This window comes from Oncorhynchus gorbuscha, linkage group LG11 (assembly GCF_021184085.1).
Source record: "Oncorhynchus gorbuscha isolate QuinsamMale2020 ecotype Even-year linkage group LG11, OgorEven_v1.0, whole genome shotgun sequence".
Classification (NCBI taxonomy): Eukaryota; Metazoa; Chordata; class Actinopteri; order Salmoniformes; family Salmonidae; genus Oncorhynchus; species Oncorhynchus gorbuscha.
This window is the reverse complement of record NC_060183.1, coordinates 67,125,145-67,149,439: the sequence shown is the minus strand read 5'-3', so window position 1 is coordinate 67,149,439 and position 24,295 is coordinate 67,125,145. Positions and strand designations below refer to the sequence as shown.

Here is a 24,295-nt window from a genome sequence, read left to right as displayed (position 1 = left end):
ATTTTGAAAACTCCATGTTCCATAGCCTCCCTTTGCTCCATTTAAAGTGATATCAACCAGATTCATTTTCCTATCGCTTCCTCAAGGAGTCAACAGTCTTCAGACATAGTTTCAGGCCAGAACGATAACATCGCATCAAGTGGTCACGTGAGTTTTGCTCGCGCAACAGAGTTTGGATAGGTATTGCTTTTCCCTCTCCTACTGTGAAAGACATTTGCGGTTGATATATTATCGAATATATATTTTAAAAACAACCTGAGGATTGATTATAAAAAACGTTTGACATGTTTCTGTGGACATTATGGAAAGGATTTGGAATTTGCATCTGCGTTGTCGTGACCGCTCTTTCCTGTGGATTTCTGAACATAACGCAACAAACAAACGGAGCTATTTTGGATATAAAAATAATCTTTATGGAACAAAAGGAACATTTGTTGTGTAACTGGGAGTCTCGTGAGTGAAAACATCTGAAGATCAAAGGTAAACGATTCATTTGATTGCTTTTCTGATTTTCGTGCCCGAGCTACCTGATGCTAAGTGTACTTAATGTTTTATCGTGCGATCGATAAACTTACACAAACGCTTTGATTGCTTTCGCTGTAAAGCATACTTTCAAAATCTGACACGACAGGTGGATTAACAAAAGGCTAAGCTGTGTTTTCCTATATTGCACTTGTGATTTCATGAATATAAATATTTATTGTATGTAGCGCTGTGCTATTCATCGGTTGTTGATGACACTTATCCCGATAGTGGGATTGCAGCCATAACAAGTTAAAAGGCAATGTTACCAAATACTAATTGAGTGTATGTAAACTCTTGACCCACTGGGAATGTGATGAAAGAAATAAAAGCTGAAATAAATAATTCTCTCTACTGTTATTCTGACATTTCACATTCTTAAAATAACGTGGTGATCTTAACTGACCGAAGTCATTTTTACTAGGATTATATGTCAGGAATTGTGAAAAACGGAGTTTAAATGTAGTTGGCTAAGGTGTATGTAAACTTCCAACTTCAACTGCACATATTACCTCAACTATTTTTTACTTAACACTTACTTTTCTTAAAACTGCATTGTTGGCTAAGGGCTTGGGCTAAGGTCTACCTGTTGTATTCAGTGCATGTGACAAATCACATTTGATTTGATGTTGTAATTAAATATTTTTTCTATATTTAAAAAAAAATCAATCTCAAATAGCATAATTATCCTTTGCGTGGCCTTCTTAAAACAATTCCAGATAAATTAGTAGAACCACCCCCCACCCCCAGTTTACACAGGGCTTAGACGGTTTAGTGCCAAAAAACAAGAGGTTAAATAAACATATATATACACATATACATATACATGTGTGTGTATATATTTTGGTATTTGTTTAATTAGTCCACTGTTAAGACAATCCAAATGCTTTTGCATGTTTTCAAGATATAGGATTTTCAAGAAGCAATGTGTCACTTGCCACATCATGATGATGTGTTTGCATCATATGATGGCTTTTGCATCATCGCTGCAGTTTTACTGGGGACATTTTGTTTCCACAACAGGGCTGACACTAAAGGAAGTGAGCTTTTAGGGACGAGGTAGGACACCATTTCCAAACAAATATGGCTGAGGCTTATGTTGAAAACACAGACAAACTTACTTCTGGTCCATCTCTTTCTGGATGTCCTTATTTATGTCGTCTATCTTGGCCTGAAGCTTCTTTCTCCTCTGCTCTGGGGGCAGGTGGCTGAAGTCCTCTGGTCCAGAGCCCTGAGAGACAGAGAAATGGAGAGAGAAATGGTAGCAAGAGAGTGGGAGAGAACAAGACAAGTTGGAGACAAAGTGAGTTTCGGGAGCGTTGTACACCCTCTTTGTAAAATATATGAATAACATGTAACATCCCTCTCGGATGTCCAGACTCTCTATCTAACACTAGGAACCTTTAGGTGCAGTATCCCCCTTCCAGAAAATCCATTAGGATAAATTAATTCCCTATCATTTAGGGTTGTGTATCTGATAGAGTTATGGCAGCTGGTGAAGGAGATACTGCAGCACTATAGTCTACCACTAACCTCTGAGCTCTGGTTGGGGGAGGAGGGGGGGGGTCTCTGTGTGAAGGTAAGCCCTACAACCACCTTTCACCTATTCAGTCCCAAGCCTCAAAATATATTAGGCTGTATCACTTCCTATCCAGTCAAATCACATTTCTGTGTTCATTTCATAACTGTTGAGAGAGAAGATGACTCCTGTTAAAAGGAGGTAGTGTTTCTGAAATGAAATCTGTGGGACCATTTGAGGGCAGACGGTATAATGTTTCCTGATAAAGGAGATTCTTGGATAGAATACATATCGATCATCTCTGATGATGGGTGAGTCATTCTCTCTGTTCTGTGCTCGACCTGCTCCACTTTCCAAATTAACAACCTGCCTTTTGTCTTCTGTTTATGCTGCAGTTCAGAGACACAGCACTTTGTGGTGCTATTTGGTCAGTTTATTTTAATTTTTTTTAGAAATGCATGTATTACAATACAATAACTGGATAATTGTTGAATGCATGTCAATATAGAGTAACCCACTGGAAGGTTTATTTACTGTGGCATTACTCACATGTTCATGTATTATTGATGTAACATTTTACCCTGCAGTAATATTATGGTATTTGTGTGATCATGAGCGTGGACTGGATCGGTTAAGGCTCAGACAATACTCTGTGGTAACATAGCAGAACCAAAGGACAACGTCCTACTGGCCAGGGGTCAGAGGTCACTGGAGTTTACTGGTACGTAAGCCGATTGAAACGCAGCAGCAGGCTAGGCTACCATGGCGATGACCTTCCTTACCCCATCTCTCTGCACCGCTGTGCAACACTTACCGGACAACATGCAACACAACAAACAGGTTTCATTCAATATGCTCTGGATCTTCATCCCATAGCGCTGCAACACTGTGCAACACTTACCAACCGGACAACATGCAAGACAACAAACAGGTTTCATTCAACATGCTCTTGATTATGCTCCAAAAAATACTTATATTATTTACTGTATGTAAATAGTTAATCACAAGAATAAAGAACAACATGCTTGCTATTGATTTCTGTAGATGTTGGTAAAAACGAAATACTCCACACCACTCACAAGACAATATGCTATACATGTGTTTTTTTTTATCCAGTAATATAAAGTTCACACTCAGATATACAGTACTAGTCAAAAGTTTGGACACACCTACTCATTCCAGGCATTTTCTTTATTTTTACTATTTTTGAGATTGTAGAATAATAGTGAAGACATCAAAAATTTAAAATAACAAATGGAATCTACTTTAAAATATATTTTGATTTGTTTAACACTTTTGTTGTTACTACATGATTCCATCTGTCTTATTTCATAGTTTTGATGTCTTCCCTATTATTCTACAATCTCAATGTCACGCCTTGGTCATTGTATTTTGTGTTTTTGTTATATGTTTGGGCAGGCCAGGGTGTGACATGGGTTTATATGTTGTGATTCGTATTGGGGTTTGTATTATTTGGGATCGCGGCTGATTAGGGGTGTTGTTAGGCTTGGCTGCCTGAGGCGATTCTCAATCAGAGTCAGGTGCTTGTCGTTGTCTCTGATTGGGAACCGTATTTAGGTAGCCTGAGTTCGCTTTGTATTTTGTGGGTGTTTGTTCCTGTCTTTGTGTAGTAGTCACCAGATAGGCTGTAATTAGTTTCACGTTCCGCTCTGTTGTTTTTTGTAGTTAGTATCAGTTATTTCATGTACCGCGTTCCTTCATTAAAGTCATGAGTAACCTACACGCTGCATTTCGGTCCGACTCTCTTCTTTCAACAGACGAACGCCGTTACACTCAAAAATAGTACAAATAAAGAAAAACCCCGGAATGAGTAGGTGTGTCCAAACTTTTGACTGGTACTGTCCATTCAAATCTACTTGATTACATTTAATCACTGTTGACAGATCCTGATCATTTCTAATCTCTACACAAAGGGTTTGACATGCATAGTTGACCATTCGATAATTATTACTACGCACAAAGTTATTAACTAATGATTATCATGGATTATGTTATTGTGATAGACTAAGGAGATCTACAATCATTTCAGGGCAGTTGATTATAATTGATCAATCCAAATTCTTCACAGGGCTTGAAATTTAGAGGTGTAGATAATTCATCAAAACATTACATTACATTGAATAAGTCCTGATAGAAACCTTTTTCAAAGCCCATCTCTATCTAATCTAATCTCATCCACCAGCCAGCTCTCTCTCTGTAGCAATTGAGCCTGGAGATGAGTTTAGTTTCTACCTGACAGACCAAAAGCTCCCATTTCCTTTGTTCCCATCTCTTCTGCATTTCAGTGGAAAATACATGGTATTCCTGGAAGGCTTAGAATTATCTGGATGTTTTAGTCTAGCTCTTTTTTCGTGCCATTAATTTATACATCAGAACCTCGGAGTCTGGCAGCGAATGCTGAACAACATCTTTAGAGCCCTGCATTGTGAATGCACTGCATCTATCTCGTTAAACATATTTGATTCTATCTTTATCAGCTATGATTATGATTTATCTATTGTAGGGAGCTATGATTTATTTATTGGGATCATCTGTCTTTTATTCTAACGATTATGGTGATAGATCAAAGGGAATGGAACTAGCAGATGGACAGACAGAACTAGGTTCAAAATACTATCTGAAAAAATGTCAAAATCCTTCAGCTGTGCTTGTCTGTTGCAATGGATTAGAATAGTGGCTTAAGTTAAAAGATTTCAAATAGTAATTGAAACCCAGTTCTGACAGACAGACATACAAAACAATAACAGTAATTCTGATCACCTCAATCAGATTCCGGACGTGGGAATTGAATGTGATCTGCACAGAGCACACAGGCACAGTGGGAGAGACACAACAAACAAGACACACAACAAAATAAACAAATGAGACAACAAAGGTCTGTAAAATCCATCGTCATGTCACAACAAAATGAATAAATAAGTTCGGACGAAAAGAACTGAACACAAACAACGGTCACACAGAATTATCAACCATTTTTGTGTTGCTAGGAGGACGTGCACGCTACGCTCAGAATACGGTTCATGCCACTACGGTCATGCAGTGTTACGGTCATGCAGTGTTACAGTCATGCTTACCAACTTGAGAGAAAGCTTCATGGGAGGAAGAGGGGAGAGGGAAACGGCAGGAGAAAGAGAACAGACAAGTCAGACAACAGCAGAATAACATGTAGCATTGGTCATGTTTCCCCCTGGCGTAGCATGCACATGTACGTTGACATGGATATATTGATTACAAAGCAGCTCCTTTGCCACACTTCCCAATATGATGAAAAGAGGTGGCTTTTAACCTGGAAAGGGGAATGTAGAAGTATTGGATGCCTTGTATGATATATTGCTGAGCTTTGATCATCAAACCCACACCAAATATGTCCCTGTGGTATTGACCAAAGAGATAACCGGCACTTTCAAAACCAAACAGCAAATGCATAGATCCATCAGGTATGAGAGCATTTGTGAAAATGACCGATGAGATATGAGAGGTGCTAAGGGTCTGTGGTTCTTTGCAGATGCTGGTTAGTTTGGATGCTCATGTATATCCGTGGATATCGGATGCCACAGTTTCTTCTGATTACAATGGAAAACTAAGTTTGCGTTACCACAGCAATAGGTCATGCCAAGACAATACCTGGTCATTCTCAGGACCCTTCTAATGTCTTCCTGAGCCATATGTTACTCTAACGTATGGCTCTGGTTAACTTTTTTTCTAATTTGGCCAAGTTCAATGTCAGCTTTCAGGGATGAATGAAAAAATAAGAAAAGTGTTATGAATGACTTGAGATGATAGGTAAGCCAACTCACAAGTCTATACTGCACAGGACAGCAAATGAGAGCGAGCAACTTGAGAGAAGAGAAAGATGGAGAGACGAGTGGACGCACCCACACTCATTGTAGGGAAACAGGAGGTCAGATTAGGGGATGATTCCACAACCCTCTCCTCTTCCCTTCCTGAATCCCTCATTTCTTCCCCCACAATGACAGCATTGTAACAGCAGGGGGTGATAGCAGCATGTGTCATGGCTAAGCATGATGACAGTTCAGAGGCAGTGTGTATGTTTCAAACTGACTGGACATTCACTCCTAAAAGAGGTTAGCCTAAGTCTGTTTGTGCCAATCTGAGTTGGCAAAAGAGCATAAACAGACGAACTCATGCTAGGGAGAAGTTGCTCCTAGATTCAAAGCTATACCAGGACCTACAGTAGTAACGTTCTGTATCAATGAGTTCAATAAAACTATAACCATAATGACTTTCATTCACCTTCTTCAATGGTTAATTGAGGGGGAGGGGTCTTGCAAAGAAACAGTGACTTATGATTGATAACTGTTAAATTAAAGGACAATTAAGGAAAATTATTTATAGAAAATAGAACTGGAAAAATAATTTAAGGCGGAAAAGAGGTTTATGTTAATTGCTTTGGTTTAATTGCACATGTAGTGAGTTCACTATTACAGATCATTAGAGCTCATTGTTAGCTCCATAGTTCTAGAGAGGAGAGATACTTTAACACAGTGGGTCACTCCAGTCTGAATCATTGTAATGACTTATTATGAGGACATAGAGAGATACTTTAACATGCACTGGGCTGCTATAGATTTGTAATCCAGGTAACAGCTCACAGGCTGCACTCAGGAGCTAGGATAGGGGGGTTATACTCACTTCAGTCCTGTAATCAAGTCATCCACATGGAATGGCCCAGGATCAGCCTATTTCTCCCTCTCTGTATACTTCTCTACACTTCAAATGGTTCTCACGTTTGTTATTTCCTTCAAGGAAATAGTCAAATTCCTGCGGGGTATATTGAGCCAAATCCTGACTCAGCAGACATCCCAGACAGACAGGTGTATATACAGGTACATATTCATACATGGTCTATATACATACAGGCTATGGTGCAATGGTGTCAGCACACTGAAAGAAGAGCAGGGTAGACTAAACTTCCTGAAAGTGTAACGAGCACCACAAACCCAATGTTGTGCACCCCAAAAAATAAGATATAGGAGCAAACGGTGGGGTGACCATCATCCACCATGCTCCAATCCTACTTCCTTAGTTTAAATGTAGTGCTTGTGACACTTTGCGAATTAACCACTAACAAATGTGCACTGCAGCAACAGAAAGTCCAAGGCAATTCTGCTGTTGTGACAAATAGTGCCTCAAGCTGAGATGTGGGACAGGAAATGAGGTCCTCTTTTGTTCTGATCATTTGACTAGTGTGGTCTTATGACAGGGCAGCAGGGCCATGTGAAATAGCCTGACGCAGTCACAGACACTAGCCTCATTTAGAAGGAAGCAAAACTACCGAAAATGACTAAAGAAACAGATAACAGGAAATAAATGATTATTTCTATGTTTTTGTGTGACTGTAAATGTGATAAATGTGTGTGTATATATACTTATCATCATTAAATGAGACTACTGTCTATGCCGCACATGGCCCAGACACACACACATATATTTCCTAATGCAAACGAACACACAGTCGGCCAACATACGCACTTACGACATGTTGACTAGCCTCGAAAGCATAAGTGGGTATGCCCAGAGTCCTCCAGTCTTTGTGATAACAGAGCAAGCGAGGTCGAGTAGGAGGCTGCTGCCGTGGTTATCAGAGAGAAAACAGCTTCATCAATTAGCACAGGGCTACTAATGAAGCTAATGGGTTTACTACTTCCCCCCCACACACGCTCACTCATTCAAAGGTCTCTCTCTCTCTCTCTCTCTCTCTCTCTCTCTCTCTCTCTCTCTCTCTCTCTCTCTCTCTCTCTCTCTCTCTCTCTCTCTCTCTCTCTCTCTCTCTCTCTCTCTCTCTCTCTCTCTCTCTCTCTCTCTCTCTCTCTCTCTCTCTCTCTCTCTCTCTCTCTCTCTCTCTCTCTCTCTCTCTCTCTCTCTCTCTCTCTCTCTCTCTCTCTCTCTCTCTCTCTCTCTCTCTCTCTCTCTCTCTCTCTCTCTCTCTCTCTCTCTCTCTCTCTCTCTCTCTCTCTCTCTCTCTCTCTCTCTCTCTCTTTCATTGGATCAGAGGGTCGGGCCCCAGAAGGCTGAGGAATAACAGGCCCTCCCACTGGGGCATGCTGGTGGAAAAATCCCTCTGCTGTGCTGCCAGAGACTGAACCCAGAACCCCACCTACAGACACATCTAGCATGATATTCAAATACAGACTCATATCACATTTTATATAACCAAGTCAATTAAAAAAAAGTAATAATATGCTCAAAAACTGACATTTGTCCTCTCAAAGATACTGTATCAAGGGAAGTAAACTTTTATTTCATAACTAATATTCTGCTTAGTACTGAGCTTTATGAAATTGATAATGTGAATACTTTCACTCATTAACAGCACCTGTACAGTATAGTGCTGTACTACGATACAGACTAATAACTAGACCAGGCTGACCGGTACTTCTTTAAGAGGTATTCTGGATTACTATTACACTGGGGTGCTGTCCAACTGAGCAGGCGTTTAAGCAATATGTCCGCCCGTGCCAGTTTGGTCAGAGCAGAAAAGAAAAGGCTAAGGACACACCTGAAGCCCAAACCGATATTTCATTTCAGAATTGATAAAAATGTGGTTAATAAGGTAAGGGTCAGTTTTTGGCTAATCGGTTTAAGTGTCTGCTGTGTCCTTATCTCTCAAGGACAGAGAAGAAAGCTCTTGTTTTGAATTGACTTCTCTACTGTTCTAAATAAAAAAAGGTTAAAAAAAGTTTAACACAAAAATAAAGTGTAAAAGTATTCTTAACCATGTTAATATACAGACAAAAAAACAGAAATACTAAATCAATATGGAATATGAAAAGGGTGGAAGATGATTGAGAGATTCAGATATAGCGATATGAATCTTAAAAAACAGGTAATCTGGTGCTCAATACATCACCCTGACCGACCAAAACAAAAACCAGAACTTTCTTATTCTCCCTTCCCTGCAATACAGTACTACGTAAAAGGAATACAGTAAGGGACTAACTTAAATCTGCAACATTGACAGAAAACAATGCTTCAGATTTAAAACCACTACCCTGGCCTGCACGTTTAGAATATGACCGTTACTCCACTTCCTCTATTGAAGACGTTCACTTCCTGCTAGATTCGCCCCATTTCCTCATTCTCCTGACCTTCAATTATTTCCTCCTTGATATGATCCCAGAGAGAACATTGTTTTACTATTACCACTACTTATCCTCTGTTCTTATAGATGTCATACTGTCACGTCCTGACCATAGATAGCATTTATTTTCTATGGTGGAGTAGGTCAGGGCGTGACTGGGGGGGTGTTCTAGTTTATTATTTCTATGTGTAGTCTAGTTTTTGTATTTTTATGTTGGCCTGGTATGGTTCCCAATCAGAGGCAGTTGTCCATCGTTGCCTCTGATTGGGGATCATACTTAGGCAGCCTTTTCCCACCTGATCTTGTTTTTGTATTGTTGCTTTTGAGTCCTACAAGGCTGTACGTTCGTTTGTTTGTTTCTCTTTATTGTTTTGTTCCTGGTTCACATTTAAATAAAATATGATGAACCCAAATCACGCTGCGCCTTGGTCTACGTATTTCGTTGAGCGTTACACATACGTTGTGGGCCGAGCTATGAGAAATGTATGGCTCTGGTCCATTCCTTTATTCGTAGAGGCCGGAAATAACACGTGAGCAGCCTAGCCCATTCCTGAGGTCAAGGGGAGCCTTGTGGGGTGCCGTGGGCATGGCCTGACCTGGACAGGGATCATGGTTTAGGAATAGAAACTCAGCGTGACACCAGATAGCTGCAGCGTGTCTGTCCGCAGATAAAGAGGGTGTGTTGAACCTCAGGGGCTTGCTTCTAAAATAGCACTTCTAAAAGCCGGGCCTGGCCCGACAGAATCAGTGACTCAATCAGCATACAGCGCAACATCATATTCAATATACTCAGACTTTTGACTTTATGCATAATCATTATACATTATACTGTTACTGATTTTCAGTTCGACCCAGATAGGTTGTTTAGGAAGAAGTCATTCTTGACTAAAGAACAAAACTTCTTCCAGTTGCTTATACTCTCCCTATTACTACTTCTAGCAATGTATTACTTGTGATTTCCTTCATTGCATCATTATGACAACACTTCAAGGAGAGCTACAATATAGCAGGACACCTACTCATGTCTGTCACGAGGAGGGAGCTCAGACGACACGGTCATTGTGTGTGAAGCAGTTTTAGAGTTCAAAGTGGAGACAGGGTGGAGAGTTTGAGTTTATGTCTGGAGAGAGACGGACACAGACTGTGTGGTTCTGGTAGAGCAGAACTATGGAAGCATGCTAGAGAGAGCGGTACACGGAGAATGATACAGGCAGAACGCTGAATGGAGGAGGCTGGAGGATAGACAGATGTCCAAGATAGATTTGGCCCAGTATAGTTTTTATACATTTTTTGTTGAGATGATTCCCCAGTGTTCCAGAGATAACATGAAACGGATGATGTAATACGCATAATATATAGCCAATTAATGATTAATAACGGAAGAACATAGGCCTAATGTCAACACTACCTGATGAACCTCCGTCATACAGCGGCGCTACAGAGCCCGGGGACAGGCGAGCACACACGCAACACACACACAAAAACACGCAACACACACACTCTCTCTCACACACAAACGACCACATCCACAGCACAACACACACACACTTACCCCTCGCCTCAGGCTCCGGAGGCAGGTCATTTTGGGTTTGGAGGCCATGAACTCGTTGAAGCGGTTGGAGAGGGGCTCCTTGTTCTGCTTGGGAGACTGGGGGTCGTTGGGAACAGCACAGGGTGAGGGGGGCTGGAGGCTGGGGGGGGGGGGGGCTGGTGAGGGGACGTTAACAGGGACATAAGCTACCATTAAGAGGGAGCCGTGACCGAGGAGGAGGAGGAGGAGGAGGAGGAGGAGGAAAAGGTGCAGAATCAAAACGAGAGGACAAAAAAGGAAGGAGGGAGGAACACAAAATGAGATAAATAAATAAAGGGCCCAAATAATGTTAAAAACAAGAGAAAAACCCAACGGAAACAGAGACAACCAAGAGAGATGTCAAACACAAACAAACCCAGTGTCATACCCAGCTGTTCTGTAGTAATGTAGTATAATCTTGTCAAACAAACAAAGTAAAACAAAGGTCGAAGGTCGTAACGTAACCAGAGTGAGTGAGAAGCGTTAATAGTGTTAGAGCTAGGGTGCTGCTGCAACACATTTAAGCAGACAGTTTCACAGAGAAGCACATGCAAGCTTCCATTTTGTAATATCAATTTTCTGGAAACCTCATCACATGCGAGCGGTTGGACTAGAAATTCCCCACATCCTCCGAGATGCGACAGCAGCTGAATTTCAGGTCATCATCACAGAAACCTAACTCTCTCTGCCCAAACCCTTTAATGCTCAATTAATGAGCTACCAGCCATTTGGGAGCTAGAGAGAGATCTGCAATTTGTACTGACAGATAGCAAACGTTACTCAGTGAGTGAACATGCACACAAGAGCTTAGTATACCCGTCTTTTTAAAACCAAAGGAGTAAATAAATGTACGTAAATGGTTTGCAATATAATTTTTTATATTCAAAGAGGAGTTCTGTTTATAGAAAGGGATACAACTTGGACTAGGGTCTCCCATCTCTGCTATGCTCGGATATAAATGTCTCACGTTTTCACCATGCTGTGTGAACGTGAGTGTGTGTGTCTCCTCTCCTTCCAGGACATTCTGTTCTCCTCACACTCTTAGGGTACAGTACGTGCATGGCCTCACTCAAAAGGTGAGGACAAATAGTCTGTCATCAGCTGTCCCTTATGCTCTTGAGTTTGAACACAGACACATTATGAACAGGAGGAACACCAAACAACACACACATCATGGGGTTCCCTCTTTCGGGATGAAACCTCAGGGAGTCGGAGCTAGGGAAGGACACCCTAGTGCTCTGCTCTATCACGGTGCCACCTCAACCTTAAAACCTCATCCCAAATGGCCCCATGTTAGACAGCTGAGTCACACAGAAGCAAGGGGCTGTGAGAAGGCCATTCCAGACAGACTACCATTGTAAGAGCACGATCAGGGAGTGAGACTGTTATTAGGCTACAGGACATACAATCAGAGTGCAGAGGAGTGAGTTAATCTGTCATTTTAGTTTATCACCAGAGAGAGAGGGGGGAGAGAGAGAGAGAGAGAGAGAGAGAGAGAGAGAGAGAGAGAGAGAGAGAGAGAGAGAGAGGGGGATGGGGTGGTGGGACTCAGTTATCGATGTATTAGTGGGCTTTGGTTAAGTTGAGAGTTGGTGGCTCAACGACAATGATGGTGACGATGATGACTAGTGAGTAACCAGGAAAAGGATGGCAAATAATAACAACCACACTGACAATACTACTGACGTACTGTAACGACAGAATTATTGCAATTACAATGATAAATTAAAACGAACTGAACAGAACTATAACCAAAATAGAGCATTAAAGTCACATTTGACAGTGTAACCTACAACAATGTCCCCTGAAGTTACAGTATTTAAGCCTTGTTACAGCCAACAGTGTGGCCAAAAACATTGGACATTCTTGTACAGGGAGAATGAAGTGATGTCACAACCACTCCACAAATAATACACTTGACCCTGTGAGGTATCACTATACCCAGTACCTTTGAGTATGTGGGAGTGTATGTTACCTTGTTCTTGTTCTTAATGAAAGGCCACAGTTTGCCTTTGCTCTTGCCCCCGCCGGGACGTTCCTTGGCCTCTCCTCGTGAGTTGGACAGGCTGGTCTCAGAGACAGTCCTCTTCATGGTCTGTCCCGGCCCGTAGTCCTCAAACTCTACGTCCCCTGGGGGCTCAAACCCAGACTTGTACGACTCCACTACCTGCTTAGAGTCCTGGTGGGGTGGGGTAGGGGGAGAGATGGTAGAGTGAGAGATAGTAAGGGGAGAGATAAGAGAGACCTAACAGATCTATCTCTTATGTCAACAGTTTCATAATAACATTTTAATATGATCAGAAAACTCCATTTCTATTCCAAGAATTCCTAAAAAGCAGGTTAAATGTAAAAGTCCAGAAATATAAAGTGTCAATTAGGACACCGCTCATTGTTCACGACAGAGTTACAGGGTCTGTATCGGTATCTTTATACTGATAAGGCCAGAGGGAAGAGGTAAGAGGTCATCAGCCTGACTGCTGCTGGCGGTAGAGACAGAGCCATAGGGTTCTGTGTAGAGAGGATATGGAAGGGAGCCATTCCATGTGAATCTATTATTCCTACTCTTTTTACTGGAACAGCACAGGCCTTCATTTAGTAATCTCCCCTCCTTCCCTTAGTGACACCCCAGGGATAGGCTTTGTCAAACCAGGCATGCAGCCAACATGAGACATCTCAATATATTAGGCTGATGATTTTCTATAGCTAGCACTAAAATAGCGTCCGCCATCTTGGCATACTGGATTGAATGCTTGAAAAATCCAATGTTTTTTTTACTCAATGAGTCACATATAAATGACTCACGTGTGTGTATGTATACTGTCAAGCGTGTGTATGTTTTCTGGTGAAGTGGGGAACTCATAGTTAACCTTGTGTGTGCAGACAGTGAAGTGGCCAGATCCAGACTAGCTGCTCCCTCCTTACACAATGTAGTGTGATACTTCACGCAACACTCACACAAACGAAAACTTTTAATTTGGCACTATACTCCAGCCTATTTTTTTTTTTTAGATCAAATGTTTAATATGAGGCGACAGTACAGAATGTCACCTCATATTTGAGTTTATTCATGAATAAATCATGAATAATGATGAGTGAGAAAGTTACAGATGCATAAATATACCCAACAAAAAATGCTAACCTCCCGTTACTGGTAATGGTGAGAGGTTAGCATGTCTCAGGGGCATGATCTTTGTGCCTCTGTACATTTTTACCTCATCATTATTCACAATTAATTCATGATTAGCTGTAATCATGGTAGCATCCACATTCATATAGAAGTGTACAGCAACATATTATTATTTTGCTATATCTGTGTAGTATTGTGTTGAGTTAGGACCAGCCACTCTTAGAAAAAAAGGGTTGCAAAAGGGTTCTATGGCTGTCCCCATAGGAGAACTCTTTTTGGTTTTAGGCAGAACCCTTTTCGGTTCCAGTTAGAACTCTTTTGGGTTCCATGTAGAACACTCTGCGGAAACGGTTCTACCTGGACCAAAAGGGTTCTTCAAACGGTTCTCCTAATGGGACAGCCTTTTTGGTTCTAGATACAATCTTTGAAAAAAAAAAGGTGCTATGCGTCCAGACTGGTACCATATCGGTCAAACAAAGGTAGTGGCAGCATCACGCTACTCTGCTCAATCAAGTACTCGCCCCACCTCTCGGTGACTCCAAAATGACACAATACATTATTTACCATTAATATCTATTGGGCACAACAATCTGAAACACAACCAAAAAAAAACCTGCATCCAACAAGTTTGTAGAGTTACATGCTTGATGTAGTCATTGCGTGTTAGGAATATGGGAACAAATACTACTACTACTTTAATACACAAAAGTGCATTTGACCTTCAAATACTTGATTTCTAAATGGTAAATCAGATTTTTATGAAAATACCCTAAAATAAAAGGTGACATTCTGTACTGTCACCTCATATGAAACATTTGATCTCAAATCCAAAATCCTGGAATTTAAAGCCAAATTAAAAGTTTTAGCTTCACTGTCCCAATACATTGCATTCGGAAAGTATTCACCCCCCTTCCACATTTTGTTATGTTACAACCTTATCCTAAAATGGATTTTTTTTTAAATCCCCTCATCAATCTACACACAATAGTCCATAATGACAAAGCAAAAACTGTTTTTTAGAAAATTTTGCATCCTCTGTAGAGATGGGAGAACCTTCCAGAAGGACACCCATCTCTGCAGCATTCTACCAATCAGGACTTTATGGTAGAGTGGCCAGACGCAAACCACTCCTCAGTAAAAGGCACGACAGCCTGCTTGGAGATTACCAAAAGGTGACTAAAGGACTCAGACCATTAGAAACAAGATTCTCTGGTCAGATGAAAGCAAGATTGAACTCTTTGGCCTGAAAGCCAGACACTACGTCTGGAGGAAACCTGGTACCATCCCTACGGTGAAGCATGGTGGTGGTAGCATCATGCTGTGGGGATGTCTTTCAGCGGCAGGGACTGGGAGACATGTCAGGATTGAGGGAAAGATGAACGGAGCAAAGTACAGAGAGATCCTTGTCTGTACCTATCTCTCCCCTTCTCTCTCTCCCCCCATAGGCCTCTATTTCTCTGCACTCATTCTCTCATTATTGCACCTGTTCACTTGCTGTTTTCCCAGATCGCTCTCTGAAACCATTAACTGTGGGAGTGTCAAGGGATGGGTCTTAAATTAGCCCAGAGATGATTGGCTGAGTCAGGCGGCTGAGTGAATGAGAAGGCTCCAAAGAAAGCATTCTCACCCGTTTTAATCCCAGGTCTTGTTATGACTTAACAGATGAGCATTTGAGGTGGATGGGTGAGGCAAATACCTCAGTATCTCTGAATTTTGTAAGGCCAAGAGCCTGGACTCTGGTGAGGGAGGAATACCATCAACAACACATAGTACCCACATGGTTCTAGCCTGGAAGAAGACTGTACATACAATCTTGTGCATCCATACTCACAGTCTTTGGCTCGATGGACTCAGCAGCCTTGGTCATTCCGTCTAGACATTTCCCTACAATAGGCAGCACCTCACGGTCCACCTCTGCGTATGTCTTCATGGACACACCCACCCTCTCGATTCGCCTCTCCTCCATCTCCTGGAGTTTCTACATACACACAAAAACACAACGATCCTTATTACAATGCTGTAACACCAGCATCCTATTACATACTATAAGACAGTAGCTCTGTGGTCGTACCACACTATACTGCTGCCAAGTATGTAAGGTACTGTAAATCTATGAAGATGTCTATAATTGGTTCAAAGATACAGTGCCTTGCGAAAGTATTCGGCCCCCTCGAACTTTGCGACCTTTTGCCACATTTCAGGCTTCAAACATAAAGATATAAAACTGTATTTTTTTGTGAAGAATCAACAACAAGTGGGACACAATCATGAAGTGGAACGACATTTATTGAATATTTCAAACTTTTTTAACAAATCAAAAACTGAAAATTGCGCGTGCAAAATTATTCAGCCCCTTTACATTCCGTGCAGCAAACTCTCTCCAGAAGTTCAGTGAGGATCTCTGAATGATCCAATGTTGACCTAAATGACTAATGATGATAAATACAATCCACCTGTGTGTAATCAAGTCTCCTTATAAATGCACCTGCACTGTGATAGTCTCAGAGGTCCGTTAAAAGCGCAGAGAGCATCATGAAGAACAAGGAACACACCAGGCAGGTCCGAGATACTATTGTGAAGAAGTTTAAAGCCGGATTTGGATACAAAAAGATTTCCCAAGCTTTAAACATCCCAAGGAGCACTGTGCAATCGATAATATTGAAATGGAAGGAGTATCAGACCACTGCAAATCTACCACGACCTGGCCGTCCCTCTAAACTTTCAGCTCATACAAGGAGAAGACTGATCAGAGATGCAGCCAAGAGGCCCATGATCACTCTGGATGAACTGCAGAGATCTACAGCTGAGGTGGGAGACTCTGTCCATAGGACAACAATCAGTCGTATATTGCACAAATCTGGCCTTTATGGAAGAGTGGCAAGAAGAAAGCCATTTCTTAAAGATATCCATAAAAAGTGTTGTTTAAAGTTTGCCACAAGCCACCTGGGAGACACACCAAACATGTGGAAGAAGGTGCTCTGGTCAGATGAAACCAAAATTGAACTTTTTGGCAACAATGCAAAACGTTACGTTTGGCGTAAAAGCAACACAGCTCATCACCCTGAACACCTCATCCCCACTGTCAAACATGGTGGTGGCAGCATCATGGTTTGGGCCTGCTTTTCTTCAGCAGGGACAGGGAAGATGGTTAAAATTGATGGGAAGATGGATGGAGCCAAATACAGGACCATTCTGGAAGAAAACCTGATGGAGTCTGCAAAAGACCTGAGACTGGGACGGAGATTTGTCTTCCAACAAGACAATGATCCAAAACATAAAGCAAAATCTACAATGGAATGGTTCAAAAATAAACATATCCAGGTGTTAGAATGGCCAAGTCAAAGTCCAGACCTGAATCCAATCGAGAATCTGTGGAAAGAACTGAAAACTGCTGTTCACAAATGCTCTCCATCCAACCTCACTGAGCTTGAGCTGTTTTGCAAGGATGAATGGGAAAAAATGTCAGTCTCTCGATGTGCAAAACTGATAGAGACATACCCCAAGCGACTTACAGCTGTAATCGCAGCAAAAGGTGGCTCCACAAAGTATTAACTTAAGGGGGCTGAATCATTTTGCACTCCCAATTGTTCAGTTTTTGATTTGTTAAAAAAGTTTGAAATATCCAATAAATGTCGTTCCACTTCATGATTGTGTTCCACTTGTTGTTGATTCTTCACAAAAAAATACAGTTTTATATCTTCATGTTTGAAGCCTGAAATTTGGCAAAAGGTCGCAAAGTTCAAGGGGGCCGAATACTTTCGCAAGGCACTGTACCATAGTTCGGCACTGTACCATAGTTGCTTTTCAAACTGGCTCTGACACCACTGGCCAGCAAGCAAACTCCATTACTATCACCGGCTGTAAAGAGGCCATGGTTAACATCAGAGTCGGCAAGCCAAGAGTGTTAACGTCATGTCATCACCTGGTATCACCATCATCAAACTATCATCTTACTCAAATGGGTTGCCAACAGATGCACCAGTCTTCACCATGAGTGGGCACAGTCCGTTGTGAAGGAACTCTACGATGATCATCATCAACCTCTGTTTTATTCATCTACATAATTGTTAATAAGAGGACCAAAATCAAAATCTTTTTATTATTAACTTTAGTGTCATCTTCAAATGCATTGTGTCCATAAGTTGGGGTTGTAATGTATTTATAAATTGTCAATTAAATCAAAACACATTGAGACAGATGAGGGCATCACTGTCTGTAGTAACGTGTATTTTCTTTACGTTATCTGGAATATATTGTGGATGAGGATGTAGTAATGTGTGGTATTGCCTGGAATATATTGGGGATGAGTGTGTAGTATTACCCATAATATATTGGGGATGTTGGTGTAGTATTAACTGGAACATATTGGGGATGAGTGTGTAGAATTAAATAGAATATATTGAGGATGAGGGTGTAGTAATACCTGGAATATATTGGGGATGAGAGTGTACTATTACCCGTAATATATTGGGGATGTTGGTGTAGTATTAACTGGAACATATTGGGGATGAGTGTGTAGAATTAAATAGAATATATTGAGGATGAGGGTGTAGTATTAACTGAAATATATTGGGGATGGGGGTGTGGTATTGCCTGGAATATATTGGGGATGAGGGTGTGGTATTGCCTGGAATATATTGGGGATGAGGGTGTAGTAATGTGTAGTAATACCTGGAATATATTGGGTTGAGTGTAGTATTAACTGGAATATATTGGGTATTAGGGTTAGGCAATGTTTAGTAATACCTGGAATATATTGGTGATGACGGTGTAGCATTACCTGGAATATATTGGGGATGAGGGTGTAGTAATACCTGGAATATATTGGGGATGAGGGTGTAGTAATGTGTACCTGGAATATATTGGGGATAAGGTTGTAGTATTGCCTGGAATATATTGGGGATGAGTATAGTATTACCTGGAATATATTGGGGATGAGTGTGTAGTATTAACTGAAATGTATTGGGGAGGAGTGTGTAGTATTACCTGTAAAATATTGGGGATGAAGGTGTAGTATTACCCGTAATATATTGGGGATGTGGGTGTAGTATTAACTGGAACATATTGGGGATGAGTGTGTAGAATTAAATAGAATATATTGAGGATGAGGGTGTAGTATTAACTGGAATATATTGGGGATAGGGTGTAGTATTACCTGGAATATATTGGGGATGAGGGTGTAGTAATGTGTTGTCACGCCCTGGTCGAGGTATTTTGTGTTTATCTTCATTTATTTGGTCAGGCCAGGGTGTGGCATGGGGTTTTTGTATGTGGTGTGTTGGTATTGGGTTTGTAGCTTAGTGGGGTGTTCTAGTTAAGTCTATGGCTGTCTGAAGTGGTTCTCAATCAGAGGCAGGTGTTTATCGTTGTCTCTGATTGGAAACCATATTTCGGCAGCCATATTCTTTGTGTGTTTCGTGGGTGATTATCCTTTGTGTCCTTGTTCCGGTCTTTGTGTTTGCACCAGATAGGGCTATTTCGGTTTTCACATTTCATTATTTTGAAGTTTCTTCATGTACAGTTTTTTCCTCCATTAAAATATCATGAATCATCATCACGCTGCATTTTGGTCCGACTCTCCTTCACCACAAGAAAGCCGTTACATGTGTAGTAATACCTGGAATATATTGGGGATGAGAGTGTAGTATTACGCGTAATATATTGGGGATTGGGGTGTAGTATTACCTGGAATATATTGGGGATGAGGGTGAAGTATTATCTGGAATACATTAGGGATGAGGGTGTAGTATTGCCTGGAATATATTGGGGATGAGGGTATAGTATTAACTGAAATGTATTGGGGATGAGTGTGTAGTATTGCCTGGAATATATTGGGGATGTGGGTGTAGTATTATCTGGAATATATTGGGGATGGGGGTGTAGTATTACCTGGAATATATTGGGGATGAGGGTATAGTATTACCTGGAATACATTGGGGATGTGGGTGTAGTATTATCTGGAATATATTGGGGATGTGGGTGTAGTATTAATTGGAATATATTGGGGATGTGGGTGTAGTATTAATTGGAATATATTGGGGATGTGGGTGTAGTATTATCTGGAATATATTGGGGATGAGGGTGTCACGACTTCCGCCGAAGTTGGCTCCCCTGCCTGTTCGGGCGGTGCTCGGCGGTCGTCGTCACCATCCTACTAGCCGCTGCCGATCCCTTTTTCGTTTGTCTGTTGGTTTTATCTTATTAGTTTCACCTGTGTGTATTTTCGTTTAATTAGCTTCCTATATGTAGTAGTTTGACCCGCCCTTTTTTTGTGCGGGATTGTTTTTTGTTACTCTGTTGGTTGTGGTTTCATGTTTGTATTCTCCGGACTGTTTGGTCCTGTGTTTGGGCTGGTCTGTTTTATGCACCCTGTATGTTGGTGTGACCGTTTTTGCCGGAGAATAAATTAACCCTCCTCTCTGCGCCTGATTCCAACCCACCACTCCTAGTAGGCCGTGACAGAGGGTGTAGTATTATCTGGAATATATTGGGGATGAGTGTGTAGTAATGTGTAGTATTATCTGGAATATATTGGGGATTAGTGTGTAGTATTACCTGTAATTTATTGGGGATGAGTAATGTATAGTAATGTATTGTAATACCTGGAATATATTGGGGATTAGTGTGTAGTAATGTGTGGTAAAACCCGGAATATATTGGGGAGTAGTGTTTAGTATAAATATAATATATTGGGGATGAGTGTGTAGAATTAAATACAATATATTGGGGATGAGGGTGTAGTATTACCTGGAATATATTGGGGATGAGTGTGTAGTAATGTTCATTCTGCTCCTGGTTGAACTTGGTCAGGTAGTTGGAGTATTCAGTCTTACTGTCTGCTGCAATCTGGTGTCTCATCTGAGCCTGCTGCCGCGCCTGAGGAGAAACAAACACACATCACACATACACACTTAATGAACTTGGTGCCTTCATGACTCACACATGTGCACGCATACACGCATGCACACACACCCACACTATCCCAGATGCAGGTCTGTTGAGGGAGCAGCAGTAGCAGAAGCCATTAGCAACACACAGTGTATGTTGAGTGATACACACACAAACAGGAAATAACCTAAAGAGCCATAAATACCCAACATAGCCCTTGAATGAGAGGAATGGAATTCACCACAGACTACATACAGAGTTCTATGTCATGTGATCCTCAGACAGTCCTCACCATAGTGCAGGTCATGGCTGCCCAAAGTAAGTTCCTTCCAACGGTAAACCAGGCCTGTCCCTCTCCTCCCTACAGTACACCAGGCCTGTCCCCGCCTGTCTCCTCCCTACAGTACACCAGGCCTGTCCCTCTCCTCCCGACAGTACACCTGGCCTGTCCCCGTCTACCTTCTCTCTACAGCACACCAGGCCTGTCCCTCTCCTCCTTACAGTACACCTGGCCTTTCCCTGTCTGTCTCCTCCCTACAGTACACCAGGCCTGTCCCTCTCCTCCCTACAGCAAACCAGGCCTGTCCCTCTCCTCCCTATAGTACACCAGACCTATATTTGTGTGTCTCCTCCCTACAGTACACCAAGCCTGTCCCTGTCTGTCTCCTCCCTACAGTACACCAGGCCTGTCCCTGTCACGCAGGCCTGACCTGAGCCATACCATATTTCTATCAATGTTAGGTTCCATTCGAATTGAAGGCAGTCAATTCAGGAAGTAAACAAAGTAAACAAGTAAACAAATTTATTTTCAGTGACTTCTCAATACACTGAATTCCCAGCTATTTATTTTTTATGTGTTTACATTTCAGAATTTTACATTCAAATCACTTGAATTGACTGCCTTCAATTTAACTGAACAAAAATACGAATGCAACAATTTCATTGATTTTACTGATTTACAGTTCATATTGAAATAAATTAGACCCTAACCTATGGATTTCACATAACTGGGATAAAGATTTACATCTGTTGGTCACAGATATTGTACCTCACAATTGCCCTCAGGATCTCGCAACGGTATTTTGGTGCATTCAAATTGCCATCGATAAAATGCAATTGTGTTCATTGTCCATAGCTTATGCCTGCCCATACCATAACCCCCCCCCCCAAGTCACAGAAACAGACACACACAGGGCTGGCATAAGAATCAAATGGAGGAGGGACACAACTTCTTGACTACCACACCTATACAGAGTGAACAGAGTGGTGAATGTGTGTAAAAGAGAGGCAGGTGTGTGGAAGGATAGATACACCCTGGCAACACTAATGATCAACAAACCTCAAACTCTAACTTCAGCTGCCTCACATCCTGTTGACGCACTAGGCAGTAAACAGTGGATAGCTCAGTATGATACACACACCAAACACACACCTCTTCTGCAGAGACACTTTAATCTCTGAAACAAATCTAAAACCACAAAGCTAAACTGAGACTGAAATGTCTTAAGGCTCGCACATATTGCACCTAATCTAGCGTTCGACTGCCGCTCATTCATCGTGTAGTAGAATAGCCGTGCACTCAGTTTGCAAATTACATTCAGAGGTGCTAAGTAGTCTGGGCCAGCAAAAGCGATTGGTGTGTCCGAGACCTTCCAGAAATAAATAAATGCACCTTACCGACATACATGTCTTGTCAGTGTTTTGAATAAAGAAAAAGGGACAGAAATAAATGTCTGATGCTTCTGCTTGCATAGCCACATTAGCCAAGCAGTACGTTGATTAATGTCAACGGTGCTAAGGATAAAGAAAGCAGAAGGTCTTGACAAATACACACATGAAGAGACTGAGCGATATAAGCCTAAACTCACAGAAAAAACAACAGGTATGAAGACACAGAAAACAGACCACCAAAGACAACTTATTATGCTAAAAAGTAAAAAGCAACCCTACAAACAGAGATATATAGACACACCTGAGAGGACAGAGAACAGTGCTCAGTATTGGACAGAGTCCAGATATAGCACAGTGCTCAGTATTGGACAGAGTCCAGATATAGCACAATGTTCAGTATTGGACAGAGTCCAGATATAGGACAGTGCTCGGTATTGGACAGAGTCCAGATATAGCACAATGTTCAGTATTGGACAGAGTCTAGATATAGGACAGTGCTCAGTATTGGACAGAGTCTAGATATAGGACAGTGCTCCGTATTGGACAGAGTCCAGATATAGGACAATGCTCAGTATTGGACAGAGTCTAGATATAGGACAGTGCTCAGTATTGGACAGAGTCCAGATATAGGACAATGCTCAGTATTGGACAGAGTCTAGATATAGGACAGTGCTCAGTATTGGACATAGTCTAGATATAGCACAATGTTCAGTATTGGACAGAGTCCAGATATTGGACAGTGCTCAGTATTGGACAGAGTCCAGATATAGCACAATGCTCAGCATTGGACAGAGTCCAGATATAGCACAGTGCTCAGTATTGGACAGAGTCCAGATATAGCACAGTGCTCAGTATTGGACAGAGTCTAGATATAGGACAGTGCTCAGTATTGGACAGAGTCCAGATATAGCACAGTGCTCAGTATTGGACAGAGTCTAGATATAGGACAGTGCTCAGCATTGGACAGAGTCCAGATATAGGACAATGCTCAGAATTGGACAGAGTCCAGATATAGGACAATGCTCAGTATTGGACAGAGTCCAGATATAGGACAATGCTCAGTATTGGACAGAGTCTAGATATAGGACAGTGCTCAGTATTGGACAAAGTCCAGATATAGGACAATGCTCAGTATTGGACAGAGTCTAGATATAGGACAATGCTCAGTATTGGACAGAGTCTAGATATAGGACAATGCTCAGTATTGGACAGAGTCTAGATATAGACAGTGCTCAGTATTGGACAGAGTCCAGATATAGGACAGTGCTCAGTATTGGACAGAGTCCAGATATAGGACAATGCTCAGTATTGGACAGAGTCTAGATATAGGACAGTGCTCAGTATTGGACAGAGTCCAGATATAAGACAATGCTCAGTATTGGACAAAGTCCAGATATAGGACAATGCTCAGTATTGGACAGAGTCCAGATATAGGACAATGCTCAGTATTGGACAGAGTCCAGATATAGGACAATGCTCAGTATTGGACAGAGTCTAGATATAGGACAGTGCTCAGTATTGGACATAGTCTAGATATAGCACAATGTTCAGTATTGGACAGAGTCCAGATATAGGACAGTGCTCAGTATTGGACAGAGTCCAGATATAGCACAATGCTCAGCATTGGACAGAGTCCAGATATAGCACAGTGCTCAGTATTGGACAGAGTCCAGATATAGCACAGTGCTCAGTATTGGACAGAGTCTAGATATAGGACAGTGCTCAGTATTGGACAGAGTCCAGATATAGCACAGTGCTCAGTATTGGACAGAGTCTAGATATAGGACAGTGCTCAGCATTGGACAGAGTCCAGATATAGGACAATGCTCAGAATTGGACAGAGTCCAGATATAGGACAATGCTCAGTATTGGACA

The 24,295-nt window shown here is 41.6% G+C and overlaps 1 protein-coding gene across 1 annotated transcript in view; it reads right to left on the bottom strand.

Annotated features, from left to right (window-relative positions):
• LOC124049148 (formin-binding protein 1-like) overlaps positions 1–24,295 on the bottom strand; it is a 98,015-nt gene that overhangs the window by 9,789 nt on the left and 63,931 nt on the right. Inside the window, 7 exon segments of the mRNA XM_046370517.1 lie at positions 1,644–1,753; positions 5,137–5,151; positions 10,717–10,845; positions 10,848–10,901; positions 12,710–12,913; positions 15,693–15,839; positions 20,609–20,737. Coding sequence (XP_046226473.1) covers positions 1,644–1,753; positions 5,137–5,151; positions 10,717–10,845; positions 10,848–10,901; positions 12,710–12,913; positions 15,693–15,839; positions 20,609–20,737 — 788 coding nt within the window.